The sequence below is a fragment of the Neolamprologus brichardi genome, chromosome 9 (genome assembly GCF_056152115.1).
Source record: "Neolamprologus brichardi isolate AB-2024 chromosome 9, ASM5615211v1, whole genome shotgun sequence".
In the NCBI taxonomy this organism is placed as follows: Eukaryota; Metazoa; Chordata; class Actinopteri; order Cichliformes; family Cichlidae; genus Neolamprologus; species Neolamprologus brichardi.
The window spans coordinates 11035478-11063054 of NC_142112.1; the positions used below are offsets into that span (position 1 = coordinate 11035478).

The 27577-nt window shown below is 41.4% G+C and overlaps 1 protein-coding gene and 1 long non-coding RNA gene across 2 annotated transcripts in view; one reads left to right on the forward strand and one right to left on the reverse strand.

Moving 5' to 3' along the window:
* The first annotated feature begins 6872 nt into the window (after nt 1–6872).
* Nucleotides 6873–27577, forward strand: part of gfod1 (glucose-fructose oxidoreductase domain containing 1) — a 36319-nt gene continuing 15614 nt past the window's right edge. The window contains exon 1 of the mRNA XM_006804495.3: nt 6873–7617. Coding sequence (XP_006804558.1) covers nt 7365–7617 — 253 coding nt within the window. The 5' untranslated portion in view covers nt 6873–7364. The remainder of the gene's footprint in view (nt 7618–27577) is intronic.
* LOC118455275 (uncharacterized) lies at nt 10569–14788 on the reverse strand. Its single transcript, XR_004844083.2, has 3 exons — nt 14449–14788; nt 11305–11348; nt 10569–10777 (listed from the first exon to the last, which is right to left on the reverse strand). It is a non-coding gene; the product is annotated as an uncharacterized LOC118455275 (long non-coding RNA).

The window sequence follows — 27577 nt, forward strand, 5'->3', positions numbered from 1 at the left end:
CTGTGTCCTCATGTTTAGCCTGCCGTGGCCATAGGTTGGAGGAGCCGCAACAGTCATCTCACTTTGGTAATGTAAATATAATATGGCCAATATTATATTAATCATTATTAGTTATTACAGCAGTGAACATGAATTCTGTGCCAAACACTGAGCTTCAGTAAAGATTCAAGTTGCATTTATTTATGTTTCTTATCACCTTAAATCTTCACTTAAAGACAAGTATCTGTGACAGTGTATATATAGATGTATTATATATAAGAGACAAATATTGTTCTTTTAATATGTTGGCATTACTAAATTTGGCTCAATGCTTATATATGTGTGGAAGAAGCAAATGTACGAGCTGTGATAACTGTTTCTGATAAAATGAAGAGTAGACTGATATATGAAATATGCCTTTATTGGGTGAGAAAATCAGACCATGTCATAACTGCTTTAAGTCATACAGAATAGATATCAGAGCCTTAAAAAGGCTGACTTCTGCTAAATGGGTCAAACTGGGCACAAAGTATACAAACACATAACATCCTTATAGAATATGATGTAACACTATAGATCAACTTACCTCAGAATATATAAAGCATATAAATAATTACAGCAATATGATGCAACAAACACAGCACTGCTACTAATCCAAAATACTCAAAGCTTCATAGAACTGAAACAAACATTTATTTTTAGCTCCATTCTGCTGCTGATACATACTTTAGGTTTCTGAACATTAAACTTGTTGCTGCCTTTCATTGTGTGTAACTTGAAGGCCCTGAGTACTTTCTCCCACACTGAAAACACTGGAATGATCAAATTATTTGAACATTACCTAATAAGACTGATTCAGGACAGACAATTAGTTATTCTAAACTTTTCTAGCAGTCCTTCACAAACAGGGAACAGTCTGTCTATTCTCTCCATCTATCAGCTGCTGCTGGCTCTTCCTCCTCCTCTTCCTCACACACTGCTGAGTTGTTCCTGGTGGATCATCAGGGGTGCAAAGCCTCACAGATGATGTGCAGCAGTGGGTCCCTCAGTCTGTCCTCACTCTGGACACTTGCAGTTATCACACATGGAAATCAAATGTGTGATAAGCTGCAGGATTCAAACACAAGTGTAACTTATTAATACATGTTCATACTTTTATTACACAATCAGAGAGAAAGAAAAAGAGAGAGAGTGCAGGACAGACAGACAGGTGACAGTCTCAGGTGTATACACTGCTACAAAACAGCACAAAAGAAGGAGGATTTTGTTTGTGTTATTACGAAACAAGAAGAGTTCCCAGATGGTAAAGTGGACACGTGTGACTCCTGTGATTAAAGCATCTTTCTTTCAGCTTAACGAGTGAACCGTCAGCTCGTTCAAACGCACGTTAAAGTCCGTTTGGCTCGACACCACCGAACAGAGGCAGCAATATAACATAGCTAACATTAACAGTGCAGTGAATCCTGCTTGTGCCGTGATATTCAGGACTGCAAACCGAGCAGCATCACTGACTTTCAGCTTGTTGTGTTTGTGGATGTATGACTGACTTTAATTATCCACAAAATCATCACATTCTCTGTAACGTTAAGGTCGACTATCGAACGGCGTATATTTTGGAGTAAAGGCTTTAAAACAAAGTAAACGCTGAAAGTACAAACATCGCTAATGTCACATAACTTTGCCGGCATGTGGCCAACAGTAATGTTTTAATGTTCTTCATTATTAAACATTTGCACATAAATAAGTGACATAATATTCAGAACTTACTTATTATTTTTTAAATAATTAAAAAAATTTTTTTTTTTAAAGTTGCCTCAGCAAAAGGGCACTTTGGGCACCCATCAGGAAAGGGGTGTGTGCTCTAGCCCCCCCCCCCCCCGCACGTGCCTGGGTGGATGGTAAACTTATTGTTTGACTCAGAAATGTTGACACTGTGTGCAGCTTGTTAGGAGCAGTAAGCAAGAGTTGGTTGATTTGCAAACCTGAACATGGTTCAGCAAACTGTGCAGTCAATGTGCAGGACAGTGGTCGCATTGATGTGCTCACAATCCTCCACAAGAGGGCAGCCTTGCCGCCTCTTCAAACTGGCTCCATGCGACAGATGCTGTGTATAAGTGATATCAGAACCAAATTCAAAACCCCAGAGCGTGGGAGCATCTTTTATACCACATGATGCCAACAGCCAGAGCTCTAAACACAAGTCAACAGTGTGATTTGTTTTTACTAGCCTGTTCCTGTCCATCCACATCATCTCCAGCAGCAGCAGGATGTCAGGTAGTCCAGTGCCTCTGCTGTGGGAGGTTTTGTCTTCCTCCTACTCCACCTGCTCTTCCCTCATGGACAGCGCTGACGGGTTTTACCCCAACTGGCCACATGGTCCCTGTCTCACATAAACAAATTAAAAAAAAAAAAAAAAAAACATGATTCAATTACAGTGCGACTGTGATCTTTGCAACATTTACATTTTTCCCTAAGCCAGAACAGTTACTACCATGTTTTCAATAAAGGCACATGGACGACAGGTTTCTGATGTTATAACTTCAGGAGGAAGTTTCTGTGTGTGCTACAAAAACCTTAAACCTTTTTTCTTTATATGGTGTTTCTGAGCAGGCACATGCTGTGTCGGAAACAGTAAAGAACTCTCAGCTTTGACCTTTGACAGCCAGCAGCTGCTTTCTGTGTGCAGTCTGCACCTAGCAAGTTCAGAGTCGATCTCTCTCTCCTGTTCGCTCTGTACATCCTTGAGCAAATGATCTGGAGAGGGAGATGTTTCCATCCATCTGCACAAATGTGTTATTGGCAGACACAAAGAAGTCTCACTGGTGTTTCAGATCCCCCATGAACCAAAATAACAGTCCAGTAATGCAATATTGTGCACTCATGTCTGTATTGATTTGTGACATTCAGCTTTTTCCATTCATTGAACGAGGTCCTGCTGGGTCATTAGGATGTTTTCTTTCAATGATTTACACACACACACATAAATATATGTAAATAAAACCGGGCAAAAGATCAACTTAAGCTTATTATTTGTTCAGTCTGTGTGATTAGGAAGTAAACCCTGTCATGCATGACTTGTGACGACCTCAATCAGGATTTTTTTTAACGTATTTTTATTCATCTTTAGGCTTGAAAAGATGAATAAAAATACTCATGAAATCCTGATTGGGGTCGTCACAAGTCATGCATGACAGTTAAATAACAATAATTACAATGAAACAGGTCGTACATCTATAGAGTGAAAATGTGACGTCATTCAAGGGTAAAACCGCAAAGAATTCTGGGAACTCGTGGCAAGAGGTACTAGCGCACGCAGGCTTTCAATTGAAATCAGTTACACAGCGATAAAAAGAAACACAAAAAACTGTCAAGAAGCTGCTGTATTATTAACTGCAATAGCCGGTCGCATGACAGCCACGGGAAGCCGACGGGTAAAGAGATCTTTTTTTTTTTTTTTTTTTTTTTTTATCGGATTACGTCGTTGAAGAGAAATTGTTCGAGCCATCTTTCCGAAGTAAAAAGAGGCGACGGATGGCCTGGATTACAGCCATTCAAAGACCAAATATAACGTCCCAGAACCTTCCAGCTCACAGGTTAGTTTGCTCCAAACATTTCCACAAAGGTCAGTCTTCTGTTGTAGTTAATACGTCATTTTTCATAACATAATTGGTGATATAGGTTACAAGCAAGTCTGGCGCTGAACAGAAATTGTGGCGCTATGCTCATTTGTTTATTGTGCATAAATAGTGAATTGTCCTGACACAATATTGCGTTTCGCTTCATTTATTACCATGGTACATTGACAAAAACACATACTTTTATTCACAGGATAAAACAGGGTTTTTTTTGTATCACTAATTGCCCAGTACGATTACAGCATACAGTATTATTGTCACTGCTACATTTCTGTAATGCGAACCAGAAATTATTTCCACTACTAATTAATTACCATTGAGCTTAAAGGTCCTATTAATAAACGGTTAACGAATGTGTATTCATGAAGACGATTTGTGAGACTGGTAAACTTATGATACGTACGATGGTCTGTCGTTCTACACGGTGCATTTCAAGGTCCTGTACCCATCCTTCGGTAAACTGTTCCTGGGCTTGTTGCAGTGACCTGAAGTTACTAAACTTCATGAGTGTATGCACTCACTCCAAGAACCGTATGATTATAAATATGAGCGTGGTGAAAGTTGGGCAGCACGCTAACGTATTTTGTCCACTCTGTGTGCTCGTAAGGGTATAAACCTTTCACCCCTTTGATTTTTTTTCCTCCTATCTTTTCTTTGACTTTTCATCAAGTCTGTCTTTGTACAGACCGGCATTGTTATCCTTCGTTTTGTACATAACTTTTTTGGGGGGCAAAGAAAAAGCAAGAAGGTATTGGAACCGGAGAATGGACGTTTTGCGGTGCTGCAAATGCTTGCATTTGATGCGGTACTTGGATTGTTTTGCCACGAGTTACCGGTGTTGTGCCAAAAAGTGATTGCCTGCCAAAAACCGATTTCCAATGTTTCCGTGTATTTTTTTATCTGTAATATCTTTATGTATGTTGGTAAATAGACTTCGATGAACAGCGTTTACAAAGGGGTTATATATAGAATTAAAAAATTATCTGTTTTTTCAAGTATCTTTACAGCTCTGTGTTATTGTACTTACATTATAACCAATCCGGTCCTTTATCCTCGTTTAAAATATTTTTACAGAACTATTGTCATATTTGCTGCCATTTCTGCTGTTCTCTTGGCCAACTTACTCTTACAAAAGACATTTTTAATGTTAATGAGATTTTTTTTAACTGCATAAATAAAGGTTATATAAAAGTCACTGCCAAAAACTGATTGCGGCTTCTACCTTGTTACACGAATATTGTTTGTGGCTCAATATGACTTTATGTCATCCATGAGGGATGCATTTAACATATGTTTCACATATTATAGCCCAACAAGTTACTTATAGCAGTTTAAATACGAGCAATCAGTTTTTGGCAAATACCGGAAATCACTTTTTGGCAGACAATCACTTTTTGGCACAACACCGGCATGCAATGCGCGAAAGTCACGTGGTCTGTCAATCTCTATAGTAACATTAAACAACCAGTGGGTGGCAGGGTATGGAGTGGCACATCAGTGTCCAATGTAGTGGTTTATGTGCAAGTATACCATCAACACTGACACAAATACAAGAAAACGGCCTTTGAATAGCAGTCCACTGTAGCGACCACTATGCGTGAAAGGGTTAATGAATCATAGACGATGATGGCCAAAAGATTTATAGTCTTGTAGTGAAAAAAGGGCCCTCAGCTTCATTGATCTATACCTTTTTGCCTGATGGGTATATGGCCTCAATTGCTAGTCTTCAAGCCTTATTCCACAAAACATGATGTTCTTAAATTTTGATTAAAAGGCAGAAGGCAAGGTGTTTGTAATGAGATTCTCAGATCTGCTGTGTGATGTGATGTCTGGTCTCAAAAACTAAGATGGCAGTGGCAAAAACATACAGCTTGTGACTGACTGATGCGTGAGGACGCAGGCCTACATCTTTCTATACAGTCTGTGGTTAAAATACCATTTTCATATTGTTGGCTAGCAATCACACCAGATGCACTTAGGTCAAGTGAACTGGTGTGACTGGTGATGACACCTTTTGCAGGTATCTCGTCATAGAATGAACAATGACAGTACAGGGATCAACACAATTTCAAATATGACACTTTATGGGTCCAATTACTCTGATGCACAGGTCAACATTCAGGTTGCTAAAACATAAAACGGTACAGAATGACCAGTGTTAGGGAACATCTTCTGGGAAGCATTTACTACCGTGAAAATCTTGTAATATTTCTGCCTTAGCACTGCTAAAAACTGAAATTATTATTAGTTAATAATAAGACAGTAAATCAAAAGGACATAACAGTAAGCAGACACAATTTAGTCATGGCTGTGATGTGGTCCTCTGCAGCTTCTGTAGCTGCAGTGAATGTAGATACAGTGTTGTTGGTGTGTGTGGTTTCCGTGCTATTAACACCAGAAAAAGCAGATATGTGGAGGAACCATGCAGCCAGAGCTGTCTATATTTTTTTTATCACTTTTATCAAATTTAGGAGTATATATACACTACGTTTATTGTATCTTTAATTAATAAGAAAACTCCAGACATTCCATTCTGAGCTTAAGAAGCTTCTGATAGGTTACAGTCAATTTGAGTAAATTGGTGGCACACCTGTGGATGCATACACAGGTGGCACCCCCAAAACAGAGCCGGTTTCTTTGACATGGGAAGACATATTAACCAAGACACTAGGAAAAGAATTGTGGACCTCCATAAGTGTGGCTCAATTTTGAATTCAATTTGGGTGTCATTTGTAATTAAGAAATACATACAATTTCTCTCTTTACTCTTAAATTTAACAAATGTGTTTTTTATATTTATCAATCTAAAAAGAATAAACATTTAGTCTGATTTAATTTTTTACAATTAAAAAAGTGATTGTTTTTATTTGAAGAGTATGTAAATATCTGGTTTCAGCTGTATATTTGATGATGTTGGTGTTTGGCTTGATTGTTAGCACAAAGAGGGAGTCTCATGTTACCACAATAAAGAGGTATTGTTAGTGTAGTGCAGGTTTTGTTTATTTTCTGCTCTGAATGTGCACTTTTTTCTACTAGTTTCTATGAAAAGTGCTGCAGAATTAAAGTTTTAATCGATTGGTTGATTGTAACTCATATGAACACACACACACACGAACAACCATGCAACGTGAAGCTTTTATTTTGAAATGGTGCTGCTAGTAGCGCTTCCCGTGTGTGTGTGTGTGTGTGTGTGTGTGTGTGTGTGTGTGTGTGTGTGTGTGTGTGTGTTGCACCATCAGTAACGTCTCCAGCACCGTAGCACTGGGATCCTACGGGGAGCGGGCACAGGGTGACGGCGGTGTTTCCGGCAACCTGCCGTCAGACCAAGCGCTTTCTCGGCTCACGTTTCTTCCAGCCCCCGTTATCTTCAGGGAGGGTCCTGCAGGGGGAGGAGTAAGCAAACCGCGGAGGAGGGGACACGCTCTCCGCCTGCCTGGCGCAGTCAGTGCGGTGATAGCTGTCAGACGCGGACGAGGTAAAGAGCGGAATGGTTCATTTATAGACTTCTTCGCTCAAGCGCAGAAGCCCGGGTCGGATTTCCGCCTTTCTCGGGTTATTTTTCGGCGGGTGATAACGACAGTACGTGTCCGTTCGCAGAGAGGAAATGCCGCACAGAGATTGTGTGAGTGCAGGTGGATGGCCAACCTGACGGTCCCCGCCGCCGCTTCCCTTCACAGCTCTGCTGTCGTCCGGAGCTGCGAACACCAAGCGAATCCATACAAAACCAAATCCAACTAATAACCTGGAGCTATGCTTCCTGGGGTCGGCGTGTTCGGCACCAGCCTCACTGCACGGGTGATCATCCCGCTGCTGAAGAACGAGGGTTTCGCCGTTAAAGCGCTGTGGGGCCGGACACAGGAGGAGGCGGAGGAGCTGGCCAAGGAGATGAACGTGCCCTTTTACACCAACAGGATCGACGACGTGCTGCTGCATCAGGATGTGGATCTGGTCTGCATCAACCTGCCGCCGCCTCTGACGCGGCAGATCGCAGTCAAGACACTGGGTGAGTCTGGCTGCTTCTCCTGCTGCTGCTGTTAGGATGGATGTTGCGGGCCTAGCGTGCAGGCTGCACCGGGCCACTCTTTAACACCACATGCCGCCTTAGTATGCTCAGTGCTGCAGTGGATGAGACCTAGAAGTGGGAGCTTAGTTAGCAGGTGTGGTTGTTAATGATAGATGCCCCGAGCTTTATCTCACCAGCAGTGAGCGTTGAAATTGTCCTCTTGGATGGCTTACAGCAAGCTGTTTGTGTCCTTAACACGGAGCTCTGCAGCTGCTGTGCCCCTGAGCAAAACACTGCTTTTCTACCCCCTTTGCAAACTCTGTGCACAAAGGTTTACAAGTTGCAAACGTCTCTGACAGGATGTTATAATGTTTTGCATTCATAAAATGATGCATTTGTGAAGACATGCAGTTTAGTTGTGAGTATATGGGGACTCCCTGTGAGGCAAGGTCTTCAGTCAAACAGCAGATTTAACCCATATTAGTGAAACTGTCACACACAGAAAACTAGAAACCCCCAGAGACCAGGCCTGCATGCAGGACAAGACAGGCACACACACACACTTGCACATACACACAGAGGTTGTTCTAGTTTGAATGTGGAGCAGTGCAGCTTATTTTGGAGATCACATCCAGGAGCGGTGACCCTGCTGTGAGAGAATGGTGGTAAGAACTGCCGAGCTCTACATCACACAGGCTTTATTTGCCCCACAGCCTGGCAGCAGAGCTCAGCTGGCAGTGAGCTTTAATAGGTCAGGTCTGCTGAACACCAAAAACAAACGGGTTCAATGACACAAAAGCATCCGGGGAAGTATTAGGTTATATCTGGGAAAACATGTTCCTGCTTAGCTACCAAGCTGCAGGAAACAGGAGAGTGTGTAGGACGGTAACAAGGTGAGAGGTAACATCTTCAGCTGCATTGTTTTGTTTCATTAACAACCTCAAAGATATTCCAGTCATGATGACATAAGTTAAGATGCTGAAACAAGTGACCTGCTCTATATAGCTGTGGTGTCACTAGTTGTAGTCATTTCCCTACAGTTATAAATATCCCCAGTATTAACCATGATTAATATAAAGTTAAGATGATTAACTTTATATTTATCATGGTAATTAATCCCTGGCTGTCAGGGAGTCTGTTTAAACTCATTTAGAGAGGGAGCCCGTGATCTCAGACAGCGATAACTCATTACGAACATTAAAGGAAGTGCTAATGACAGACCATAAGAGTAAACATTACCTTAACTTTAACGCTACGTCGACTTGAGGTGCAAACAGTTGCATAACTAGTTTAGCAGATGCTGCTTTACTAAAGCAGTAAAACTCGCTACACTGCTTATTTAAAAAGCCCTTCATTGTCTTTCATTTTGCCACATTTTCATTAAAATAAGGTGAGCCAATGCTTTGGAATGTGTTGGCACAGAATGTAAATACGTTACATCACATTCATGCGCATTTTATCGACACTTCAGGTCTGACCAGTGTGGTAGCAGAACCAGTTTAACCCACCCCAGCTTACGTACTACATTTGTTGCACTTTTGCGTCATCACTGTAATAATGACAGGAAGGACAGAAGGTGGGTCAGAAGTGAACATTTTGCAGTCCAGGGTCCAGACCAGGTCTCCTAAGGTTAAATATTAGACTTAAATAAAATATTAGCATTGTTCAGGATCTCATCTAAAGAAGTAAGTGATGAGTTGAAGAATGCTATCACCACCTTGGTAAAAATGGTTAAAATTCCAGCAACACCCAGTAACTGAATGAATAAATAAAGGCTGTAGTTGGCGCCATAAGAGCCAAGGAGGCCTAAACAATTTCTTTCTCGTTTTTAGTGGCTGGAGTGAAGTTTTTCATAAAATCATGTGATCCTCATTGGCACAAAAAACACTTGAACATCTACAGTTCCATGACAACGTGGCATTCTCCGTGCAGGTCACGTGATCTGATGTCAAGAGCTCCTATGAGCTATTTAGTAAATGGCCTGTATTTGTATAGCGCTTTACTAGTCCCCAAGGACCCCAAAGCACTTTACACATTCAGTTATCCACGCATTCACACACTGGTGATGGCAAGCTACATTGTAGCCACAACCACCCTGGGGTGCACTGACAGAGGCGAGGCTGCCAGACACTGGCGCCACCGGGCCCTCTGACCACCACCAGTAGGCAACGGGTGAAGTGTCTTGCCCAAGGACATAACGACTGAGGCTGTCCGAGCCGGGGCTCAAACCGGCAACCTTCTGATTACAAGGCAAACTCCCAACTCTTGAGCCACGATCGGCCTAGTAGGCCTTAATAGGCCTATTAGGGGGGTGCTCACATCGCAGCAGAACCACGCGTAGCACTCAGAGTGGGTTCTTGGTTTGTTCTCAGATGGTTTATAACACAAAAAAGAAAAAAAAAAGCTGTAGCAAATTCTAAAGAAAAGATATTCATGACCAAGCTTCCCCCTTATCAGTAACTGTCACTTTCACTTAACACACTCGACCTACTCCTTCCCACTTGTCCTGTCTTATGTTATTGTACTACAGTAACTCAAAGTCAACTTTGAGTTATTGTAGTACGATAACTCCACATGTCAGCCACCTCCACATCGGTTGTCATGCTCCTGTGGAGCACAGTTACCCTGACCTATAGGAGAGGCTGTTCCAAAACTCTTCCAGAAGCAAGTCTTGCTGCTCGCTAGCCAGCTTGACAATGACCCTGGGCACCTCTTTGGGTCTGAGAGCCCTTATTTAAATGAGCTTGAATTGGCATGCTTTATTCCCAATGTGTTATACTCATGTTATACAGCTTATTTCCAAAGTGCTGACACAATCATTGTCTCTGTCCCTGCTAGCAAAAGAGACGACACGCTAAATCACATCATCATAAGTCAAGAAAATAACAAGTACATGTACCTTCATATTTACGTGATAATGAGACATGCTGTATTTTTGCCACTGCGCCGCTGAACCTCTGCTGAGCCCGTGCACTGCTGCTGTTTGACTGTAACAAGCTCGTTGGGTGCAGTGGTGGAACAGCTGCCATTTTTACCATTATGGGATTCTTCCATAGATTCCTCTATAGTGTCAGGTCTCTGTTGAACATTGTGTCAAGGTGTCTGTTAGGTCCAAGTGTAGTGCGACTGCCATGGAGCAGGCCTCCTCAGGGGACTGCAGCTGAAGGTTAGAAATGTTTGCTCATGAGCAGGATGCCAGGTTAGACAGGCTGTATAACCCCATGTACAGTCGGTCTTCCTCATACTGGAACCGCTGCTGATTCTTAGTGTAATAGTTGTGTAATAGTCAGTCTCCTGTATGGAGATAAGGCCTCTGCGGCTCCATTCATTCCCACACTGCTGCCTTGTTTGCTCCCTGGCTTCACCTGATTCTGTAACGTGAGCTAACAAAAGGGATGGGACTGATGCACAGTGGATGTTTGCTCATGCCATGACTGCACTCTTCTCAGTATGTACTTATGCATACCCTAAATCAGAAGTCACACCAGCACAGGCATGTGACAACAAGGGAATGAAATCTATCTTTTCAGTGTTAAAGGTTGCTCAAACGAAGTGAGCCTGTTCCAGGGAACTCAACTGGAGCCGCATGCCAACTACATCAGCTCTGTCACTAGCCCTTCTTCCTCCTCTCTTTCCTCTCAGCTCATAGCTTCACTGCATGTGCGCCGCCTGTTCCTTTCCACCCACCTCTCTTCAGCCGGTCTGCGTCTGGGCCCGATCCTGTTGGCGTTCTGTTGGGCAAACATGAAACAGTGTTTGCAAATTCTGTTGAACTCGGCCTCCATAATTACACCAAGTCAGAATATTATAAACATGATACTGTACATTTTTTAGATTCCTTTACTGCTTTATAGACACACAAAACTTTGCTACTGCAGCTGTTAATTATTTTCCATATAGATAAACCTTTTATTTCTTTATCTATTTTTAAATCAATCAGTCCTTGTTCTTCAAAAGAGATCAGATGAGTTTGTCTGGAGTTTAAGCTGGCACCGGAAAGTTGAGGCCCTTTTAATTAAAGGTGGGAATCGGCAGACAACCCATGAACCCGCGATTCATTCACGATACAATGTTATCACAATTTCTTAACATTGTGATATTGCAATAAAATGTAATTTAACTGCAAAGTCTGTCCTTAAAGGAAAACTTTACCAAAGCAAAACTACAAAATAGATTTGCACAACAATGCCATCACTAAAAGCTGCCATAAATTTTGCCCTAAGACAGCGTCAGTCAGATATTGGTTATCAGTCTGATATCAGACTGTGATTGTGATTATACACCGGTTAACTGCAACAATTAAATATTTGTCTAAATAAACCAAAATTCACTCATGTGACTGAGCCATTAGCTCGCTCTGAGTTAGGAGCTAGCTTTGTCACGCTAACATGACTGGAGCAGTTTTAATTTAAAGGTTAGAAATTCAGATTTTTCAAGAATATAAATGTTTATTGGTAGATATAATGAACACACACACACACACACACACACACACACACACACACACACACACACACACACACACAAAAACAAAATAATAATACATGTAGCTTGATGCTAATTCTTAGTGTTTTATCAGCAGCTACATGGTAATGTGTTAAGAAGTGTGGGAAATAACTGGTCCAGATATTTTTCTTTCCTTTCAGTTAAATCATATTTATGGAACACTGATTCACAACAGCTCTGTTAATTCCTCTCAAAGGTAGATGGCCTATTGCTAGGTAACAATGTCACCATTAGGTTCACATAGGAATTTCTCACTTTGAGAAGAGTCAAACGTTTGCAATCATTCCACCTTTAGTTGGATCGCTCGATTGGTTCTTATCAGACAAAGTGTTCGAGTTCTTCCAGTATTCATTAAACCCCATTAAATGACAAAGACATGGGACTGTCAACACGAATAAGAAATTGCATCTGTCTGACCTTTTTATCTGTGCTGGCAACTGTTGCAAAATTCAGAATTTGATCACACTAATGCAGGACTGTCCTTTCCAAGAGAATCACCCCCTTTGCGCGAGCTTTAATTATCAGCTCAGTGTCTTCCAGCAGCCTGTTAGCACGCATGCTTGTGTCCTCACCTTCGCATGGTGCAGAACTTGGATGCCTAGCAGCCAAGAACAAGCGTCTCTCTAACATGTGCTAATATTGTGGAGTACTGCTATCTTTTGGCAGTGAAAACAATAGTGAGCAGCAAGTGAAAGTGAAACTTTAAAGTGGTTTCAGATGAGAGGTGAACTCCAGTGTGTTTGGTCAAAGCTTTGAATTAAAACAGCATTTTTGCTTGTTAGTGTAGAAAGTTTAGTTTGTAACACAAGAAAATAAACCAAAATAGAAAGCTAAGATCAAGATAGAGAGACAACTATCTCAGGTGTTACACATGCACACTGAGCAGATGTAACAGCCACATTCTGGGATCACTTTTTGTGGTTAATAATTGTTATAAAATTGTGTAATGTTTATCAGATATACGCACTCACACCGTGACTGGACTTGAACTCCAAGTAGATGCTCGTAGGAAGCAGTGGTAAACTTTACAGACGGCAGACTTGGTGGTAAAGTTGAAAATAAAATTACAGTGAATCGCAATATCAGCTGACCACTGAAATTTCATCAGCAGACACGGCCCACACGCCTGCCCTTTCTTGCATCACTGTTTTCACGACAGCTCTGTGAAAGTCTTACGCAGTCACTGATTGGCTGACCCGAGGGACTGTAGCACTAAAACTTCCTCTTCTATCAGGGCGTGTGAGCTGATAGTAATCTGCCTGTGGCCTGCTTATTGCTCATTGCTCATTGCTCATTGCTTACCTCATGAGCTGACATGATAAATGTGATCAGGCTTCTTCAACGGAAGAATGTGAACTTTGCCTTTGACCACATTGACCAGTTTGTTTTTCCCCGCTCTTCATTTGACTTTTGTGATGCATGAACACAGTCTAATACTGATTATACTTCGCAAGCATTTAATTCAACAATTGAATTCAACATAGTTTGAACGCAAAATTAGACACAAAACTAAAAATGTTTGGTTTAAGTGTTTGTCTTCTTATAATCCGTCCATAATAGTTGGATATTTGGGGTAACAAAAGCTTACAGTCATATATTATTTCATATTAGGATGTTCTATGCTGAAGGTGAGAATAAGTCATTCATGATATAATAATATTATATAATGTTTAGTATTTAGCAGTACACGAAGTGTTGCAGTAAAATGTACTGCAATTTATCACCTTTTGTCAAATCAAATGACAGTTAAACTTTGTCTATATATCTGTTTTATTCGTTAAATAAAGTTATCTCACTATATTTTTATTTAAATAGGTATAGAATAAGATCACTGTTGCCCTCAGATAAAGTCAGTCTGCTTTGTGTCTGATATCAGTGTGAGACTGACTGGAGTTTAGTTGGCAATTACATGCAATCTTCTTTGATAATACATCAAATAACTGTGATAAATCATTGAAAATCACATATTAGCTGCTGTCTACATAAACTGAATTTCCAACAGACAAAACAATGATTGTTTTATCTCACCAAATCAAATTTAAAGAAATATTCAATATTTACTTGTTTTTAAATCCAAGTTGGATACTTCTACTTGTTTATTTGTTTACTCAGTGAAATTAAAGTCTGACTGTTAATATTAACAGTTACATCATCCAGCCAGCCGTCTCTGTATTGTGTGTCCTCCCTTTACCCCTGCTTGAATGACTGAGCACAGAATTAAGAACTAATAATAACCACGGGGATTTTAGGAAAATGGAAAATCACCGGTGGAAGCAAACAGCACCACACATGTTCTTCAGGTTTTACATGAGCAGATAAGCATACTTGGTCTACATTACAGTGAACCTGTCGGTCTTGTTGAGCAGCTTCTTGGCTTCCATTGGGATTTCTTTTGCAGTTCTTCCTCTGGTTTCTCTTTCTTATTAATGTAGCACTCCTGAGGTGTGAAGCTTGTATTAGCGTTTCCAGTTTGCTGCATCCAGAGTAATGCCCTCAGGTTGTTGAGACATACATTTCAGTCCCGTTGGTTTTAGGTGTCCTGTATAGCTTTGCTGTATAATCATTTCTGTTCTTTAACTTCCTCCTGGGTACATGCTTTGTGAAAATGCAAGAAAAAGAAGGACGACGATGCCCCAGTCTGTCATCCTGTAAGTGCCCGGTCCTGTTTTGGGGATCATTCAGAAGGCTGTGGAAAGGTTCTCAGGTGTCCCTGCATGAACAAAAATACTTCAGACTGTTGACAGTCCAGTAAGTGCCTGAGAGTTGGACAGTCTCACACTACTCAAAGTGTTGAGGTTTTTCTTTGTCTTCTGTCACATATATAATGCTAAAGTGGTGGACACTCATATTCAAACGTGTGTGTGTGTGTGTATCTGAAATGTGTATTACACAAAACTACTTTAGTGGAGGCCAAGGATAAAAGTATATAGGTGAAAATGAGCATACTGGGTCACTAATCACCTCGTTAAGATTGTGCTTTTATTCTGATAAATGTTCTCGTTTTCGCAGAAGGTTGAATGACTGTGGGTCACACGCTAATGGGGAATCTGAGAGTTGAACTGAAATGTAAGACGAGCACGAGTTTCAGGTGCACTTTCTGTCCCCTCGTGTGGTTCTGTTTTGTTGAAGGCGAAGGAAGTGCAGCTCTACAGCTCAGCTCTGCGGTGCACTTTTACAGTGATGAGCAACAGGCACAGCACAGCATGCTGTGTCTTTTTAAAGCGACTGTTGGCACCTTGTGACGTTTGCGTAAAATCCCTTTCAATTATTCACTTCATCACTTGTGTCATTGTGAAATTCCAAAATTGATTTCTGTTGTAATTCTGAGAAAAATGCAACATAGATCACAAGGAAGTTGAAAAGGTCAAGCAGCTGCACAGCATGACTGCTGAGCATGAAACTGACAGCACTGGGGTGTGTTTTCTGCATCAGTCATTATTCAGGTTGATTAGTAATACATACGTGATAATGACAAATCAACAGAAAAACTTGAACCCTTGAGCAAGAATTGACCTGGTAAGGACTCTAATTTGGACCACTAGATGGATTTGAATGGATTTGATGGATCCCTACCTTTGAGAGAATTCCCTCTAAATAAATGCAGAGTTGTACTGGGTGATCACTTTAGTCCTTTAACAATTCTGTCCTGTCAAGAGTGGTCTAATGCTCCTTCCATGGGGCAGGTGAGATCTCTGAATGGCTACATGAGTATGAAGGTGATAAAGTCCTACTTGGACACACTGAAATCAGAACACCTGTTGAAAAGCTTCCTCAGTCCTTTTTAAAGTGTATTTGTCCTGTCTCCCTCCCTGAGTGCTGTTCTGCTGAAGGTTTCTTCCTGTTAAAAGGGAGTTGTAGGAGCCATGTGAGTTGTTCCTTTTTTGACTATGTGGGTTGGTTTAAATTGGCTCACTGTATTAGTACACGGGTGTGGGGCGTGTCTCATGGGTGTGGTAGATGATAAATGTGGTTGCACTCACCTGTTCACAGCACCTGATGTTGATGAGCAGAAAGGTAGGGTGAGCATGAGGCAAAACTTTCTGTTGACCGCAGCTTGAATGATTTGGATGTATTTTAACTGGAACTTGATGGTTTTTGTATATTTGTGCACTAATTGATGCCATAGACCAAGTTGTAATTTGGCATAGTAGTTAGTGCAGTTATTGGTGAGTTGCAGTTATTTGTTTGTGCAGTCTGTGCATTTGTCTAATGGTTAATCCCAGGCGCTGATTTGTATATTGGACAGTTGCATGTGGAATAAAAGGAGCAAATGGTACAGAAGTGTATTTTATGTGTTCATTGTTGCGCGTCATCTGTGTCCTCATGTTTAGCCTGTCGCGGCCATAGGTTGGAGGAGCCGCAACAGGAGTTTTTCCTTCTCAGTGTCACCAAATGTTTGCTCATAGGGAGTCATCTGATTGTTGGGTTTTTCTCTGTTATTGTAGCATCTTTTACCTTAGAATATAAGGCCCCTTGAAGTGACTGCCCCTTGAAATTAAAAAAACTGTAATTGAATTATCAAATGTGAATCTGGTTTCTCTCGTCTCACTGATAGAAGATATCATGCATCTGGTTGGTGTGCACTAAGCTGCACAACCAGACGCTCGTTCATCCTGCTGGCTGGACCAGACTGTACCTGCTAATTATAGCATGTAAAGCTCAGTAGATGGACAGTTTGGGCAATCGCTCGTCTCCATAATGTGTAATGTGAAGGATGCTGGCTATAATGAAAGCCCGCAGAAAAATATAGCTGTAGCATCTTTAGCATCTTTCAGTTCACTGTTTAGGTTTTACCACATTCAACTTTTCTATCTTGGTCCAGTCCAGCACATAAACAAATCCAAACATTTTCTTTAGGTATCCCTGTGTTTGTGTTGTTCCTGCATGATCAATATGAACAGTGTGTAGATAACAGGTAACTATGAAGCATTATGCAGACTAAAAGCCAGCAGTAATCAGGTCAAGGGGGTTTGAGTGACGCTAAACATGCAGTGTGTTATTGAGCTGTCATCATAATAGAGGACTGCTACAGTTAACAGTAGATGATATCTGCAGTAGTTTGAAATCTAAATCATGCCCATGGTTCATCAGCACTACACGAGCTCTCAGACACCTGCTCTGCAGGGCCACCCAAAGGCACGGGTTTATTTATAACTTGAATACTAAGGATGTCATCATAAATACACGTTTCCACCTCTGATACTCTTACCTAACAGCACTTTTGACTGGTGATGAGCTCTCTGGCAGCCCACTGAACATGTTTAAAGTGCAAACAATGCCCAAATGTAAAAATTACAAGAGAATAGTCAGGCTTTTTGACACAAATTTGTCATTACTGAAGAAAAAAAGAAAATGTAAAATGAGTGTCATTAAATTAGTTTAACATTCATATTGTTAACAAGCTTAAAAGAAATGTTAATTGTACATGTGTTATTAAATACATCTTAGCTTAGCTTGCATTTCCTTAGTTAGCGATAGCCTGAAAACCATGAAGTTGTTTTTCCTATGTCTACCCGCTTCAGTGTGTTTGCCAGATGTGGAAATTTAAAAAAAAAAAATCTATTTCTTTATCATAATGCATAAGAGCATGTGTGAAAATGCTTTGTGTGTGGAGTTTGTTTTCTATTGTTAAAGTGACAGCTACGCTAACGCTAGCTAGCTTCTACTAGGCCAGTCATAGCTACAAATGTGTGAATGCATTAGGAAGGCCACACCACCAAATATATGCCTGTATGTCAGGACAGTTGATGCATAATTTTCCAAATTTCCAACTATTACCACATCATGGCATGTTGTTTTAGATAAACATTACAGAGTACGATATAAAAAAAAAATCAAGCTGTTTGGAACAGCTAAATATTGGCTGCAGAAAAGCAGCTTAGGGGTTAATAAAGTGTATATTAACTAGCTAACATTTCTAATTAATCTTGTCATCTGATGACTTATTTCCAGCTACCACACACACCATTGTGGTTAATCCACATTGTATAAATGAGGGAGTCCAACCAGTGTTAGTGTTTTCTGTTTGAGTTGCTATAACCAGAGCAGGTCACTCATTATGGCAAATTAACCTTTTTCTGTATTTACCACATTCTTAAATGATAAAAAGGTACACGAGAAGAAAGCACCTCTGATGTAGTCTACAGAAGGGCTTCGTTTTTTTCAGGGTGACTTTGCTTGCATTCATCAGCCTGATGGATGAAGGGCCCTTTGGCTGAGCGGTGCTTCTGAGTGGTTTAGCTCCAGACAAATTAACCACCCTCGCAGACGGAGTCAGCCAGGAGATAGAGTGGTATGCTGACATTCCCAGGCCTTCTTTTTTTGCTTTCACCGCTTGTGTTTTTCACCAGAAGTTTCCCACTGGTTTGCGTTCATGTTCTACTGGATGTCCATTAACATGTTAATGACAGCCTGGGAGCGCAAGTGTGAAAAAGTGTGTTTTAGAGACAGAGGAATGAACTGAGAGACGATGAGGAGCAGTGAGGAAGAATAGCAGAGAAAAAGCTTGTCATCCTGTGAAATTGCCTTTGTGTGTTCGATGAATAGCCGGACGGGGGAAGCTCTTTCAGCTCACCGCCACGCTGTGCTGACAAGTGAGCATTCCTGGAGAAAAGGAAAGTAGAAACCTCCCCGTCCCTGCCCCTTCGACATGCCCGCTTTCTTCTGCATGGACCCATTAGGGACTGTTGTGTGGCACTGAACTTGGGCTTTGGAACAGGAATCACATTGTGTATGTGTGTGTGTGTGTGTGTGTGTGTGTGTGTGTGTGTGTGTGTGTTTAAATCCAAGGGCATTAGGGAGGCCAGATTTTTATATAGAATGGGATTTGAGGCAGGCTTTTAGCATTGAATAATTCTGCATTATTAGACTAGAGTCTTAATGAGGATATTTTCCTCTATTATTATATTTGAACAGAGGAATGGAAGAGAAGCTTTCAGAGATTTCTCGTTTAGTGTCAGTCAGTAAATCTGCCGTGTGTGGAGAAGGTTTCTGTCTTTATTTTTATTATCCACATGAGGAGAAATGAGAAGCCGGCATTATTTCATTACTTCTCATTCCATCCATCCATCCTTAGCTTCTGAATTATGTAAGAAAATCCTCTCTAACGCACTGGGGTGGATTGGCAACAGTTATTACTGGTAAATAATGGTTGAAATCATTATAGCTGTATCACCAGTTCACATGGGTGACATGTTAAATGAATAAGGTGTTGGTGACACTCAAGCCATCTTCACACATACACTGATACCCTGAACATTTACATGTTGCCTGACTGAGCAATGTGAGAATAACACAGTCACAGTCGTAGGAATACGTAAAACACTTGTCATAGTTTTTTAGTCGAAAGACTAAATTAGACATATTTAGAGGGGCAATCGAGTTTTAAAAAAAATAACAATAAATAAAGCTGTACTGTTTTCCACATGTACGGGACATGATTCAGTGAAAAACAAGGGCCAGACGATGTGGCAAAGCGCTAACTCATATCTTATCCTGTTATGACCCGTCGCTACTTAATTCCTTCCCGGCCTGAAAACACCTCGCTGATCAGCCTGTTAAAACACTCCCACTTACTGAGTGTCTGTGTGTAGCTAACTGCAACATGTCAAAACAAAGATACCTGTGCAATCAGCTGCGGTGTTGGGAAACCACTTGAGTAATATTTTCAACTTGCACAAACTTAACCAGTGGCCTCGTCATCCCCTCCTACACCTCTCATCATCTTCTCTAGCATGCTGCTGGCTGATGCACTGTGTCATCAGCTTTATGTGGCTCTTTATTCCCCGTCTTGTCCCCTGTATTCCAAAGGCGATGCTGTTATTTTACACGTCTGCTCAGATGTCCTTTTATGCACTGTGTTTAGGAATAGGTCCGTCTGTGTGTCTTAATTGGCCATCAGGGAACGGGGACAAGAGGCATGTGCGGATATGAGTTAAAGTTTTTGGACAGGTTTTTCCGCTAAGACTATTGTAACCACACCATGTCCTGCACTTTTTTCCTTTTTAACCTTGGTGGGCCTATTTTTAGATCATGCTTGAGCAATAAAAAGCACAAACTGACACTGCGGAGTAATGCGCGACGCAGCAACGCGGTCAACAGGAAGTGATACTTGGGTACTCTGTAGTAAAGTGTGTCTCACTTCCTCTTGTGTGTGGGAAGTGTGCGCTTGGGTGACATTGAGGATTTCTTTCAGCGTTTTCCTGCTAACGACAGGTGACCCGTTCTTTTCTTTCTCTGTGCATGTGTGTAACATATGAAATATATCCAGCTGCCCAATAAACAAACGGAGAGATGGAACGATTCAGAAAAATAGAAAACAGATCTGGTTTTTCTCTTCTTCTTTCCATATCAATAATATCTTTGTTGGTCATATATCTCTCTGACTCATGTCTCTTTCCATCCTTCTTATTTTTCAGACAAATTCTTTCCAGCTTGCCCTCATGCATGACTCAGTCATACCACGGGTGTAACTGTGTCCCTGCAGTCTCCCACTGACTTGCTATTATCACACAATCCCAGTCAGCCAGGTGCATGAAAGGAAGTCAGATACCACTATGGAGCGATTTCGTGCAACCAGCTTCATTTAAATCTCCACCATTTAAAGGAATTGTCTAAAATCATCAGTTTTTAAAGGTGCTATGGGTCCCATGTTATCAGTGTCCCATTTTTTTTTTTTTTTACTATACATAGCAGAAATAGTTGAGCATTCTCAGCATTGGTTGAAGTCATGATTCTAGCCATACATTATATATTCAGCCTCCTCCTTGAGGGAAATATCTGATTTTTAAGCCCCTAACAGCTCTGTTTGTGCGGTCCAGATAATTGCTAACTTTGTCTGATTTTCAGTGCTCCCCAAGTATGTCGCATTAGGTTTATAAGATTAGGTGGTCTGTTTGATGTCACTGGACATAGGAAATTCATGGAAACCTTTTAGTATATTGTAATTTAAGTCATCTGAGAAGGAGACAAATTGCTGCACTTCCTCTGGGCTCTGACTTAGAAATTCTAGCCCCTGACGGAAGACCTCGGCCAGTCACACATCTTTTCAAACCAAATCAGGTCGGTAGTATCAAGACTAGAAAAAGCCTGCTTGGAAATTAAGAAGTGGTGTTAAGCAGAGGCCTTCCTCCTGGGAGAGAGGGTTTAAGTCCAGTATTATGCCACAAATGAGTGTTGATTGTAGGCTGCAGTTAAAATAAAAACTGTCCCTGGTTCTGAATGTGAAGCCAACATGAAAGTTCCTTAAACCTGCATTTTCCCAGCAGGGGGCGACTACTCAAAAAGTTTGCATAGAAGTTTATGAGAATTTATCCTGAGCCTTACTTATTTTTTGACCTCAGTAAATACTTCTCTAATGAGTATATGGACCCAGTTACTATGTCATATTCAATACAATGTGTTATTTACTTACTGTTTGGATCATTTGTAGGAAAACAAATGCCAAGTCAGTACTGTATGGGCATGCAGTGTTACAGTGTTGCATAATCAGATCCATCCCTTTCATCCAAACTCAATATGTACATGACTAAAACACTTGAGATCAAAATGGATGCGACGGTGGTGGCTGAATGCATCTTTTTTTATACAATCTATGGCATTTTGATAATGTATGTATTCATTTGCATATGGTGGAAGGCACCTCAAACAGAGGTGTGGCTTTAAGTTTGCAGGAGAAGGGCTGAAGGTGCTTCAATGATATGTTCACACATTACCCCAGTATAGTGAGAAGCCTAGAAGCTGAGAGCCACTGTTCTGTCACAGTATGCAAATGATCCATGTGATCAGACTGAAAGATGCAAATACTGTAGGTGATTTTGCATAGAGTAGAGCACTGTTATTTAAATTACACCGACCGCTACAACCCTTTTGGATTTCTTAGAATCACACGTGTCATTGTGCAGTTGCATACCACTGCACATCTGGATCTCTGGGGAGAATTTGATGAGTTCACGATGTTTCACAATCTTTCTCAATCATTCTTTCAGCCAGTCCCACAGACCTGCCTATTGACCATTGATGTTCTTCTGCGGCGCATTGCGATGTCTGTTCTCTGCACAGTCATCGTAGAAGCGCTTTGAATTTTTTGAGCTCGTTTATCTCACGACTCCAGAAGAGCGGCGCATGAATGAAGCATTGTGTCGGTGCCCTGTCTGCTGTTAACCCAGCCATAGTGAGTTATGACCTCCAAAGCAGCCAGGAGACTGCTAGCCAAATTCAGCTGGGTCAAAAAAAAAAGATCTTTCAAAAGGCAGTGTCTGTCTCAGCTGATGGAGGTCATCTCTGTTTATTTATGTAACGTCATTGTCGATTTAAAGTCTTTGACTGCAGGTTCTAAGACCGTTATGTGTCACGTCTCAGCAGTTACTTTGTAATTGGGCTATGTTTCAAGCAATTGTTGTTTATGGAGACGAGAAACACGACTTCCCCTTGATATTAGTGACCCATGAATAATAATAATGTTTGACACTTAAAGTGATATGTTTGGCAGAATTATGTGTGGGGAAGTTGTCACATTGATCAGGGGCCTCTTCAGACAGCACTTTGTTCACATGTTCATATGTTACTAGTTAAATTGAGCCCTTACTGAGTAGAAATTAACACAGGCTGCATCACAAGGACTGTTATCGCTGCAAGACGATGGACTACTTAAGTATTATTTTAGCTGTTTTAAGTATTCCAGCATCCAATTAATCAAGTGAAATGAGATAATACACAGTTGCTTGCCAATAGCAAAAAACCCCAAACATATAAACATATAAAAACATATTTTTATTTACTCCTTTTAACAGGGACATATGTAGCTACTGCTCTATACAGCTTTTGATACAGTGTTACCTGTGCAGTAATTTGATGTGTGTAACAAAGTTCCACAGTAATCGTTGTCATGTTTGTGCTGCGTTTTCTAATTCTGGTTTGGATTCAGTCTCCAGCATGCTTGGCTGAATTTGAGAGATTGCCACAGTCACTGTTTTTTAGTAGTTTTACAACACTGTGCCAACACTTTGGCAAAAGAACGAGGCAGCGCCTGCTCCTTGGCAGGCTTCCACAAATCAGCCAATCAGAAGAAAGTGCCCTTTAGGAGACGGGTACCTGAAAGACACAAGAACTAATAGAGCCTTATTTTTACAGATGACAGGCAGATACGAGGGGTGCGTTATCACCATGACGACAGTCCTGCTTGGCCCAAGTGTTTTCCCTCCTCCATCCCTCTCCAGTGATAATGGTTATAGTGGAACGTCTTTCTTGTGAACGCAATCGCATCAAAACGTGTCAATTAATTGGCGTGCGCCTTAAGTCACTTGCCCGCCCATGCATCTCAGGACATTAATGATTATTAATGATTGCTCACTGCCCTTTACTCACGTGTCAGTTTATGGTACAGCTGTCTGCCTCCTTGTGTAGCGTTAGCTGTGGGTCTTCAGCAATGTGTAAGTTCACTATGGAATGACTTTATCCTTCCCCGCTCCCTTTTTTTCCCCTCTCTGCCAGCCCACAATATAGAAGTAATAAGCTTAGAAGTCATCTCATTAACAATCACATGCTGTCATGTGCTCCATACAGGGTCCCTTACGATAACTGTTAGCTCACTGCTGCTCATTACAATTCTGACCTTCCTCCTGTCGCCTCCTTCTTTCACTTCACAGCAGCTCAGTCTGGCACAAAGACGCCCTTCATGGCTCTGAATGAAGCCAACTGAAAGGAGGGCTGGAGCTCACCTCTTGTTTTGACAAAGCCTGACTTCTTCCAAACGGCTCCTCTAGCATGCTCACCTGTTAGTGCGATCCCTTTGGAAGATGCAGTTTGTTTTTTATTATTGTGAACTGAAAAGCTCAAACTTGGCAATATTTTCTCAGACACTGTACACAGTAACAGGAGAGTTACATGTGTGTCTTTTACCTCATGTGTGGCATCTGTCCTTTACCCTAACATATACCACGTTTACATTTTTAGTGCATTATTTTGTCACATTGTCCCAGGCTGCTTTAAATGCCAGTTACTTTGGCCACCTAAGAGCAGCTTCTCTGGGACAAAGAGTCAGTTACGTATTTATTATTGATGACAGCAGGTTTGCTCACTGCGGTCCTTGTAGTCCTCTATTTGCTTTTTTCTAAACCAAGTCGTCTGACGTTACTTATTTCTGTACCTAATGTGCTGACACGTACGCATGACTAAGCATCTAAAGTGATATTTGCCTGACCGCAAGCAGTTGTTTATATGTAAATGAGCCCAACCAGCTTAAAGTGGCAATTACATGAGGAAAAACATGTGCGTCTGGGTAGTCTTCTGCCTGACCTACATAGTAAATAAAGGCAGCTCTGACAGCAAAATGTAAATGGCACAGAGAGGTGCTTCTTTGGGAGACAGCTCTATCACTGTCAGGCTTGTTTTATCTGTCTCAGCTGTGCATGTTACCATGAGCCATGATGGGAAGTGTGCTGATTAGGATGCTGTGTTTGTGTGTCAGTGGTGAGAGAGGAAAAGTAGCCGTTCAGCTCAGCTAATTAGACCCTGGAGGAACATTGAGGGGCGGGGGGGCTGATCAACTACAGACACGAGCAAACTCTTTGTGATCCGAGGTAAACATCAACATCCAGCCTGTGACTCATTTTGCCATTACTTTTTTTTTTTTGTTCGTGCTAAAGACATTTTTATCACTGCACAGTAGGAATATTTAGCTAACTGTGACATATTGTATGGATGGCCATTTCTGTTTGCATATACCTGCAGCAACCTTAATGCATGCCCATAGTGCTTGTGCTTTTAGTGGAACCACTCCTTTGATTACGAGTCAAAGGAGTGCCAGTTGCCAGAGGGCCACGCTGGTGCTGGGGTTAATAGCTGCACTTAAGCACATTTAGGGATGCTAAACTCCTTGAGATTCAAGGGCATTAGCTGAGGCCAAAGCTGGTTGAATGAGGCTAATGCTTCCTATCATTCATAGTCCTAATGGACTTAGTGTTGCAATACCTAGTGTTTTATCATTCCTATCCGTCTGCTGGCTGTACTCCCCCCGGGTGTGCTTTTTCCATGACTAATAACACTATGAACACCACCAAATTCTTACTCCTGTTTGGTGTAAATATTATCTTAAATAAGGCAGTTTAGTGTTTGGGGCTTCACCAGGATTTGTTAAAGAAGTTATATGGCATCCACACCTGCCCCCTGCCTTTGCATTAGCTGGAAGGTTCCAAGCAAAAGCAGTTGACAAGAAGGTGACACCAAACTTATTGCCTATTACTGTAAAAAATGCATTAAATAACATTATATACTTTATAATACACAAGAAATGAACATTTTGGCATCAGTTGACATCAGCGGTAAAATGCATGAATGTCACTTGACATCTTTGGCATACATAAAATAGATTTAAAAACCATAACCGATCATTTGTAGCAATAAACGTCCACTTGGAGAATACAAAGCTCTCAGCAAATAGCAGCTTGTGTACACATGTTAACAAAAACTGCACCAAACATCAACTCATTAACACTTAACTTGTATAACAGTTGACATTGTTTGCACACACCCTTTTAAGGAAGTTTTCCTACTGAAATGTCATTCAGATTATCCACTAGCTGTTTAAGGAGGAAGGTGATAACGCTGGTCAGTAGACAGATAGTGGTTCTTTTGTGTAGTGGTGTACGGGAGGGAACACACAGACTCTGGGGTTAGTATAAAAATATGCTAAATCAAACGTGTGTACATCTCTTAATCAGTTAGGAAAAAAATTGATCTTTTAAACATTTTTGAACGAGACACCAAATATTACCAAATTTTGTTTCCATTAAACAGTGACCTGGAGGTAGATGACACAACTCGTTGCAGGGCTGGGTTTGCCTGTGCCTTTGCTTCAGCTAAAGCAGTAGAGCAAACAGTGCTGCGTTCATCCATCACTGCTATCAAGGTCACTATTGACATGCTAATTTCACAGTGTGAATACACAAAAAACAGCAAATTAGTGAGCAGACAGCTGGCTTTTGTTTGCTTTATGTCCAGCCAGAAACATACAGTGTACACTGATAAGAATGTCTAATGCGCCATTTGTTTCTGGGCTCTGTTGCCACCCCCTCTCTGCTGTGTAATTGCTTTAACTTAAATTTAATTTGGAATAATGAGCAGAAAGATGAGCCCGGCCTGCCTTGCCTAGTGTCTGCTCCTGTTTGGTGCTGAAGAACCATTCAGTGAGGCACAAACTGCTTCAAAGATGCTGAGAATAGTAATACTGGCTTTAGAGAATCTGTGTTGTGTTGTTTACTCAAACACATCATGATACCAGCTAATCCTGCGTGTGAACTCTGCTTTACTACATATCGATTTCATCAGTGGATAGGAATGTAGAAAGCTCCTCCCTGACACGTCTCATTGTGACCCTCGCCCTGCAGGAGCACGTGCGTGCCACAGCGTGGCAGATGGCTATTTCTCCTGACTGGTTCCCCTAGATTTCCTTTTTCTGGCTTCCTCGGGCGGAGGGCCTATTGTGTTGGCTGTTGCAATGATGCCTTCAGCATCCTTCTCGAGCCACCTGGTTTTCCTTTCCAGCTGTTTCCACAGGGCCACATTAGAGGTGGATTTAAATGTGAACTCTGGTCTTGTAGTTTGGTTTTGTCCCCGTTTTTTCAGCTGGTGAGTCAAGTTTATTGTATCAGTGTTGCTGATCAGTATTTGCTCTGCCATCAAAAACAAGTCAGTGAGCCTCACCCTCACTTAAACCCAGCCTGACCTTCCTGCACAGCCAACACTTCCAGCCTTTCCTTCCTCAGCAGTGCCACTCCTGTACAGTGGAGGTGTGAGATCTCATGCAATGAAAGCATTCCCTCTACCACACACAGCCTCATACCCTCCCTCTCGTGTTTCAAGGCTGTGCCCTGTGTTTGTGTGTCTGCTGAAGTGAATATTTGGTGCCCTGTAGGATACGCCACGAGTCATGCAGAGAGGCCCAGATGATGTGTGTGGCAGTGAGCCGAGAGGAGCACTGGACTGGAGAAAGTTGGCCTTCACTTGTAATGATGCAGCTGCTCTCTTTCTCTATCCTAGCATTCCTCTGTCAGTGTCTCTGTCCAGCCAGTGTTGACTTAGCAAAATGGAAGAATATCAAAAATAATCATATTTAGGGGACCTGAAGCAATCACAGCCTTCAAGACTTAGAATTTTGCTTGTTCATTGCGGTAATTTGGCTGAATTAAAGACGGTCACTGTAATTTTTGATATTTTGATGTGTAAATGTCATAGAACAAGTAACATGAACAGTTAGCAGTGAACCGTTTCCATATCAGCCATATATGAACTCAGTGGCCAGATCAAGTGGGACCCTCTTGGGGCTGAAAAATGAAGCAAACACTGATAAACATGACCTAGTTTGACTAAATAAACACTTAATTGGATCTCCACCTAATTCAATTCAATTCAATTTTATTTATATAGCGCCAAATCACAACAAAAGTCGCCTCAAGGC